This window comes from Hesperophylax consimilis, chromosome 17 (assembly GCF_061612785.1).
Source record: "Hesperophylax consimilis isolate HC1 chromosome 17, BYU_Hcon_1.0, whole genome shotgun sequence".
NCBI lineage: Eukaryota > Metazoa > Arthropoda > Insecta > Trichoptera > Limnephilidae > Hesperophylax > Hesperophylax consimilis.
In genome coordinates this window covers 23,031,074-23,040,805 of record NC_142852.1, presented here as the reverse complement: position 1 = coordinate 23,040,805, position 9,732 = coordinate 23,031,074, and the positions used below count along the sequence as shown (strand labels likewise).

General features: G+C 34.9%; 1 protein-coding gene across 1 annotated transcript; it reads left to right on the top strand.

Annotated features, from left to right (window-relative positions):
- Positions 1-671: 671 nt before the first annotated feature.
- On the top strand, positions 672-3,513 carry LOC149416269 (uncharacterized). The gene is made up of 2 exons (XM_089642108.1): positions 672-2,242; positions 2,343-3,513. The coding sequence occupies exons 1-2, from the start codon at positions 914-916 to the stop codon at positions 3,168-3,170; spliced, it is 2,157 nt and encodes a 718-aa protein (XP_089498234.1). The 5' UTR covers positions 672-913; the 3' UTR covers positions 3,171-3,513.
- Positions 3,514-9,732: the final 6,219 nt, after the last annotated feature.

Below are 9,732 nucleotides of genomic sequence, written 5' to 3'. Positions count from 1 at the left end.
AGAGCTACGAGCAAAGTGGAGACAAGCCAATGATAAAAGAGCTGAAAGAAAGAAAATGGCTAATCCTATGACACAAGACAATAATACATTTGAAGATAGAAAAAATGATAAAAAAATCCTAAAGGAAAGACTACAAAAGCTGACTGAAGAAAATACTCGATTAAAAAGTCGAAATAAGAATTTAAGACAGTGCTGTAATCGGATGAAAAGGCAAGTGAACATTCTGAAAATATTATTGCATAAACAAACTAAAACTAATAATGATGCTATTTCCATTGAAACTACTGAAACTCCACGGTGTGACGATACACCATTAACGAAATCAAATAGTTTTTTAGAAGAAACTTTACCAAATGTGTCCACGCCAGAAAAAGATAAGGTGAAAAGAAAGCTAATTTTGCTAAATACAATTACAGATTCTTTAAAGACAGAGTTCAATAAAGCAGATCCCAGAGAAAAGAAAGTACTAAAAAAAGTAGCTACAAACCAAATAGTAAATAAACACAAATTAAAAACAGCTATTTCTAATGTTCTTGGGCTGAAAGGAAGAATTAGAATGACGAAATCAAGTAACCAAATTAAAAAGAAATACCAGAAAGAAATCAAAGATTTCTTTGAAAGAGAAGATGTAAGTAGATCTAGCGCGGGAAAAAACAAGTGCATAACGAGAAACAAAGAAAAAGTACAAAAGCGATATTTAATTGAACCAATATACAAGCTCTACAGAAAATACAGGACAGAAGGTGGTAAAGCATCTATACAAACTTTTTATCGGTTCCGACCGTTCTCCGTTGTGAAACCAAGACTTCAAGATAGGAATACTTGTGCTTGCATAAAGCATTGCAATTTATCTTTCAAAGCAAAATCGTTGAAGAAGCTAGGTTTGCTTCAAACATCTGACATTGATGAACTTATGAAAAATGTCACTTGCAGCAAATGTTTCAAATGCATGTACTCCGAGTGTTCTGAATGCAAAGATAAGAAACCAGATATTGATTTGACCATAAATGAAGATAGTCCCGTGCAGTGGCTTCAATGGAAAATGGGAATACATATCTATACTAAAATTGGAATAAAGAAATCTGAAGAAAAGCAGACAAAGAAGTATTCAAAACAAGTAGTGAAAGGAACTGTGATTACATTAGTTAAAGAATTTCAAGATGATGTACAAAAATTTAAAACTCATTACTTCAATGTTTTGCATCAGTACCTAGCATGGAAAAAGTGTATTGAAAACCTTGATGAAGACGAAGCTGCATTGATTTGTGATTTTTCAGAAAACTTTTCATGCAAGCAGTCGGAAGAAATTCAGGCTGTACACTTCGGAGGATCCAGGAATCAGGTCACATTGCACACTTGCGTACTTTACAGAAAAAATGTGAATCCCAAATCCATATGCTCCATATCCCCAAATAATGAACATGGTCCTGGAGCAATCTGGGCTCATTTGGATCCAATAATGAAACTATGCAAATACTTTAACATTAAAAAGATTCATATCTTTTCTGATAGTCCTGCAACTCAGTACCGCCAAAAACATAATTTCTTTTTGTTCCAAAAAAATATAAAAGATTACGGATTTAAATATGCAACTTGGAATTTCTTTGAAGCCTCTCATGGAAAAGGCCCAGCTGATGGGGTTGGTGGAGCATTGAAACGACAACTTGACAATCATATTTCACACGGCAATGATATAACCAACGCAAAAGAAGCATATGACTATTTAATGGTTAATAGCAAAGTAAAAATGTTTTATATAAATGAAAACGACATTCAAAAGATGACCAAAATGATACCTGAAAACATTGTTCCTATAAAAGGTACAATGAAGCTGCATCAAATTTCAACGGATGGCAACACGTCAATTAAATATAAATTGCTGAGCTGCTTTGATTGCAATAAAAATATCTGTTGCAATTGTTACTACACAAAAGAACACGAACTTCTATCCAACACCCTATCAGAACCAAAAGCACAATGTAGTTACATACGTCAAGCCTTGAAAAAACAATACCCACCAGCTAAAAGATTCAAAAGAACAAATAGTTCTACTACGACCGAAAGTGATATCAGTTTAATTTTACGTAGTGATTCAAATCTAATAGATATGGAATTTGAGAATGAAGGTCATTTAAAGATAACAGATGACGGAGAGAGTTTTAAAAACATAGGAGTGAAAGTTGATTTGAGATTAGATATTAAAGAGAAAACGCATTTTAGGATCAAAGACAAGGAAACGCAGGTAAAAATCTAATAATACCCCTTAGAATTCTGAAATTTCGAATAGTATCAATGGGATTATTAATAAAATACACTTCAATGATTATTTTTTTAATTTTTAGGACTCATCAAATAAGGAAAAAGGCAAGAAACGAAAACCCACAGAAAAAGAAAAAGCAACAATGTCATCTTCATCAAAACTTATATCTGCAAACCGTACTTTCTATGATACTGAAATAAAATGCCTCAAAGAAGAAGGATTAATAACTGAAGACGAAACATATTCTACACAACACGATGAAGAAAAAATAAAAAATAAAGGAAAAGGAAAAGGAAAAACAACAGTAAAACACCAACAAGTTATAGAAGAACAAAAATATCCCATTGATATAATACAAACAGATGACACAGAAAAACAAAGTAAAGAAATAAAAAGTCATATGATAGAAGGGTTAACCACTGATTTAAATTCAATGCCAATAATTTTTTTCGACGATTTAGTAACTGACGAAGTTATAATTACAGTTGATAAATATTTGTCGGATGCAATAACATTTAATGAAGCAGAATTTAATTTCAATAATTTTGATGACAACATCGGAGATGTTATAATAGGAAATAATAATGCCATAGAAAATAACACTGATATTGAAAATATGAATAATGAAAATGAAATTGAAGATTCTCACAAAATCAAAGATAAACCATGTGGAGTGACTATTCTTAAAAACGAAAAACTGGAAAATATCCATACAAAAAAGAAAGTGGTTCGTAAGGGCCTTATCTCTAAATCTCTATCACTAAATGACTATATTCATGCGCCAAAGCGGAGTGATAAACCAAAGACTGAAAAACTGACTGTGAAACCAAATGTGTCTTGGAAAGATTTCAATTATTATAAAGATGAGGAAGAAATTTATAAAACGCTAATGGATAGTGATTCAAACTAAATAATTGTATGTTATTAAATTTTTAATAGTTTAAACAGTGCCTGTTCTTTAACTTCTTAAGATTTGTTGAATATCGTGTTAGGTACTTAAATTTGGGAGCTGATAATTTGATTAAAAAAAAAATATTTGTACTCCCTTGTTTTTTTTAAGCCCCTTACAACGGGTATAACAAAATACAAGTATTTGGGTCGTGAGTTTATGTATGTTTGTAGTATGTACAATAAATAAAAAAGTAAAGGATAATTACTTACATTTAAAAAAGACGACAACAAATTAAATTTAATAAATAATAAAAAAAGTAAAATAAAATTTGCCATTGTGTAAACAAGCCTTATGTTTACTATTTAGTTACGTCTTATGACTATTTCGTAACACTATTTCGTAACTACATTTTCGTTACGTACATTTATTTTGAGAAATACTCATATGAAAAAGCTGAGGATCCGGCATCGGGATGTACTCCACGTTATACGGGGGCTCGATGTTAACAAAGCTAGTGGACCTGATGGAATACCTTCCCTGGTATTGCAGAGGTGTGCTGCGGAAATAGTTCCAGTTTTGACAAAGCTCTTCAAAATGTCCCTGAAGTGTGGCACTGTGCCCTCTGGTTGGAAAAAAGCGGTCATTCACCCTATTCCCAAGAAAGGTGACCGCTCCAACCCGGCCAACTACCGCCCCATAGCGATCACATCAGTTCTGTCCAAAGTGATGAAACGTGTGATCAACGACAAACTGCTCACATACCTCGAGGAGAACAAAATTATCAACGACCGTCAATACGGATTCCGGCGGAACCGCTCGTGCGGTGATCTTCTCGCGTATGTGTCGCATGTTTGGGGGCGGTGCCTGGAACGTCACGGTGAGACCCAAACGGTCGCACTAGACATATCCAAGGCCTTTGACCGGGTCTGGCACCGAGGACTTGTCAACAAATTGCCTTCTTACGGACTTCCCGCATCCCTGTGTATGTGGATTGCTGACTTTTTAAGGGATAGGTCGATTCAGGCAGTTGCCGACGGTTTCGCTTCATCCTCACACTCTAAATGCTGGCGTCCCACAGGGATCGGTTCTGTCTCCGACTTTGTTCTTGTTGCACATCAATGACCTTTTGACATGTGCATCGATTCATTGCTACGCGGATGACAGTACAGTTCATGATAGCTTTTTGTTTGACAAGCCCCCAAAGGGCACACAAACTCCAACGGCTCGGAGGGCTTTGAAGCAGGGAATGGACGGTTATCTCGAGAGTATTTCCACCTAGGGTAAAAATAATCTCGTCGAATTTAATGTTTCAAAGACCCAATCCTGTCTGATTACGTCTAAAAGGGATCTTAATGATAATCTAGTCTCCTTCAACGGAAGCAATCTTCCGAACAGGCCTTCCATTGCTATGCTTGGTGTAACTATAAGTGACCAGCTCAGGTATGGGGGCTCCATCGAAGCCAGAGTAAAGCTGGCCTCTCAGAAGCTGGGCGTACTGTACAGGGCCCGCAGATACTTTAATAGTACACAACTGCTGACCCTGTACAAATCGCAAGTGCGCCCTACTGTCGAATTTGGCAGCCATCTCTGGTCCGGAGCCCCTAAATACCAGAAAAAAACCCTTGACTCTGTGCAAAAACGGGCGGTCCGTTTGATAGATTCCCCAATCTTAACAAACGGATTGCAATCTTTAGAGCACAGGCGTCAGGTAAGTATGCTGTCCTTGTTCTATCGGTATTTCAATGGAAGATGCTCTGAGGAACTAGCGTCATTGATCCCTTCGGCACCGGTGCGTAGTCGGGATACACGCCAAACGCGCGCCCAACATTTGTACACGGTTGACATTTGTCACATGAGAACGGGTCGCTTCTACGATTCGTTCTTAAGTTCAACAGCTCGGCTGTAGAACGAACTGCCGGCCTCTGTGTTTCCTCCCTCCTACAACATGGGACTCTTCAAGACCCATGTTCACTCCTTCCTCTCCACAAAAAGACCCTCAACACAGCATCCCCAAAGATGACATAGGCCCTGAGGGAAATTATTTTCTTCAGGGCCTCCTGTGTGGAGTTAATATAAAAATAAAAAAAAAATAAAAAAAATTCATGTTCTCGAAAGTGTTATCTGCCTGATCTGTTTTGTGCCGAATATTCATCTCCTTGAAAGAGAAGTATTACGATACACACGCGCACTCACAGTAGATAAAATCCTTTTAAATGTTCTTTGATTAGTGTTTTCATGTTCTGTGTTCATTTTATCTCGACTCACCGTCGAGAATAAACAATTCATGTATATTTTATTTTATTTTCATTCTTTAAAAGATCATTCCAATACAACAATAACATTTCCAAAAATAAGTAACCGCTCACGATCACGTGGCAACTTAGAAATCCCTAAATTTAAAATGAGTGCTTCTCAACACCATCATACTTATCAAGGCTTACATTTTTTATGCACTCCCATATAAAATCAAAACTGAAAAAAATTTTTTGAAAAAAATCCCAAATAAAACAACTACTTGATCAACCCAATGGTAATTATAAATTTTAATTTCATATAACGAATTTGTATCTTTTGATTACATGTACATATTTGCAGTAATTGATCAAAAGCAAGTTATAGTAAAACATACTTAGTAATAATTAATTATTTAATTTGACATTAATTAACAAAAAAATAAAGATATATTTTTCTTTCTTAACACTCCCGTACCGGACGGGGGGAACACACACTGACGAGAGTTTTATGCTATATCTAAGTTGTTTTTTACACCACATACTCTGTAATTTAGTTAATCCTAAAAAAACTATTTGGTTATCGATCTGCATTTAAAAAATATATATTTTATTTCTAGTTTCTTAGATATTAAATAATTTGTACAAAATTCCGGCAAAATTCCTGTCCCCTGCCCCGCACCTCAGCTTCGTAGCATCGGCTAAAATTCCCCCGTCCCCATCCCCACTATCCGCTCACCACCGAGAACGATCCAGCGAGCTACGAACTGGACCGTAAAAGTTGCATTTTATGGAAAGGGCTAACTCCCGGTCGCGTACACTGCACTACTGGTATTTCCTTTTGCGATGCTAAAATGTTCACTTGCCGGACAAAGATCGGCCTGTCTAGCTTGCATCCGGTAAATGTTTCATGTTAAGAGACAACATTAAAATTATATCTGTCTCTGTTTCTCACATGGAAAAGAAATCGGTCAGAAAGAGACACATATTTTGTATACATTTTTAAGTAATTTGAAGGAACTTGAATAAAAACAGAGTACTATATGGTTAAAAAGTCTATCGCAAACGTCTGTTAAATTTTATATTGGGTTATAATTGCTAATTCTCTTAATTTTCGTGGTAAATAATTCTCTGCAAAACCGGACTAGTTTCGCCCTGCTATGGGCATCTTCAGACTGGTAAGTAGTTCATTCACACCTACTTATGAAATGGTGTTTATAAATTAATATCTATTTCAGGATTGTAAAATATTTATTCTGTACTTTTAATATTAGAATTTATGTAATCAGTCGGCATGTATTTATTGCAGTTTCTTACGGCATATTTACCAATGTTTTAAATTAGATCATAAAATTCTATGGTTTTAATTAATTTGTGTGAAAGCCGCACAAGATCCCCAACAGTCCTATCCAGTGGAACTATGGCATCCCCAATTGGGGTATTTTGTGAGGCTGAAGATAGTGGGGATGGCGAGGGGGAGGATATGGGTAAAACAAAGGTGGAAGTACATGCATATTCAAATCTAGTTACCATATAGGCTTAAGTCATTTCAAGCAACGTTTGGATTCTACATGGTGGTCTTTCACTAGGGCGATACTGAAAGCATCTACCGCCCTGCAACTTGATATTATATATTTTTTTCTTTCATAAATATTACAGCATCCGTTGTCGAAGGGTAAGGCTCTAGACTAGTAAACCGGAGGTCGCGGGTTCAAATCCCGGTGTGCGCAAGTAAATTTTAATCTTTGTGATATTTCACAATTTACTGACTAGAATTCATTTAGGTTGTTGCTTGAAATAACTTTGACCTTGTTTGGTGACCAGTACTGAATAGCCAGCTATTTCCCCAACTTCCTCTTCTCCATCTTCTTCCCCTCCCCACTACCTTTAGCCTTACAAAATACCAGTACCGGCTCGTGACTTTTGGGTCTACTATTAATTGTAATATTATCACTCTTTCAAATTTTATTTGATGGATTTGTGTTATTTCACAATTAATTAATTAAAATAATATATAGTCTATTTGCGGCACGTTCCAGAGTGGAAGATACTCAGTATCGCCCTGGTGTAAGACCACCATTCAGAATTGAAACGTTGCTCCAAATGGCTTTAGCCGTGTTTAGTGACTAGATCTGAATAGCCAGGTACTTCCTCACCTTCCTCTTTCCCTTCCCCACTTACCTTCAGCCTCACAACATCCCCCAATTGGGGATGCCATAGTCTCACTGGCTCCAGACGGGAGCAGTTGGGACTCTTGTGAGGTATTCACTATAAAAAAAATAAAATAAAACTCTAGTACACCTAAAAGTTCCGAGCCGCCACTCCAACATACCCCATTTGGGAATGCCATAGTCTCACTGGTTCCAGAGGATTGGATAGGAGCAGTTGGGACTGTTGTGGTGTTTTATATAGAAAAATCAAAAACAGGAATATCTGAGGTTACAGTAAAATATAATTTACTCCACGTTTAAGTTCTAAAAATACCTTTTTTTTCACTATATTCGAAAAATTCGTTGTATTTCGAACCCCTCGACATACAAACGAACCCATTATTTATGGTAAGGCAAACACTACGATTTGACCCTAAATGTAAATATACTACATAATATCATAAATTAGGAATTATAACCTTCACTAACATTTAAATATTCCATAATATTCGAAATAACATCCGTACCTAGTTTAGTAGTGGTAGGTTTTTAAAACTTAAAAATATGTATTTATAAATAGATCCATCATTTACGGACCACCCTGTGCAACAAACTAGCTACGATGTAATCGCCAATTGCCAGTCGACATTCAGAATCGAGGAGTTATGCTCGTTATCGGCCCGCCTTCCCTGTTTTGTATGGAAAAAGGCGCATTATTATCTAAATTCATTAGAATATTAACCACGACTTTATTTATGAAAATATTTTGATAATGACTTCTGAAACACTTCGAATATACTCCCCCCTAATTATTACTAAAACAAATTACACAATATTATGCCATTAACATCCTTTAATAAGCAAAACAAATTGGGGTCTCTAGTGACCCCCTTTCGGATCTTATGTGATTTTTTTCTCTCCGGGACGAAAAGGTTAAACATATCCCATTGAAATATTATATCAGCATTCGAACTAACTAATAATACCTACTCTTTCAATATTATCAGCTCTGCGTTATTCCAACTGAATAGAATAACTTCATGTACTTACCACCTACCACCTGCTTATTAATCGAAATGTAATAATATTATTTTTATTTTACTACATCCATATTCTTATTTTTTTTACATTTACTGTGTATCTAATTTAGTAACTGCTATATTGGTCTATTTCATTATCTATACTTTTGTTTTGATGTTATAGTAATTTGTTTTTTTCTTACTTTAAAAATAAAAACTTTCTTTCTTTTCTTTACCTTATGTATACTGTAATGGGACTACTCCCCAACTCAGACACGAGAAACTTTTCTCTATTGAATTGGGTATTTACATTATAAAGAAAACGTTTTATTGTTTTTAGTTTTTAGAACCATGTGCTTTCCTTTTGTAAATCTGTCATATGTATGTATTTCAAATAAAAAAAATAAAATATGTTTTAGAAACCACAACCTGATGAAACAAATGCTCAATCATAGTGAAGAAAAATTTCAATGTTTTTATGTTTGGTTTTTATTATGTAACTAATTATTCATGTTCTTAAAGGGATGTTAATATTAAAACCCTCCTGATCTATGCTTCTCTTACCACTTTCAGTCATTAATGTATTTGTGTACAATTTACTATATTGTCTTATATAGTGTTCGTGTTCTTGTGACGTTTTTATAAATATTGTGTTCGTGTGTAATGGTACATTTTTTTTTATTTTGTAGTTGAAAAGTCATATGTTTCTCGTATATTCATACAATTTTCTAATTTTTAATTAATTAATTTCCTTGATTGTATTTTCGGGGGGGCATTTAGGTTGTTAATGAGTTTTATTAGTAATTTTATTCTGTATTATTTGCTAATCGTTTAGGTTAGTAATGTGTGTATTTCTTCATATTTAAATCAGATACTTTGGGTGGGACTTTAATAGTATAAGCCCATCTTTACTTCTGTTGGTAGAAGGTTAGCGATTCTACCAAATACATCAATTAGTTGAATGATTTTTTCTTTCAGCTTTTCTATGTGCTGTTTAAAGCTCAAGTGTTTGTCAGTTTGTAGGCCCAGTTATATTTCACATCTGGAATATGTAGGTTTCTTTCTTCTGTTTGTAATTGTTTATGTAACGACGTCATTCTTTTAGGTGACCTTAAGATCACTTAACCGTTTTTTTTTTATATCCGTTAGAATATTTTTAATAAGCCAGTTTTTCAATATT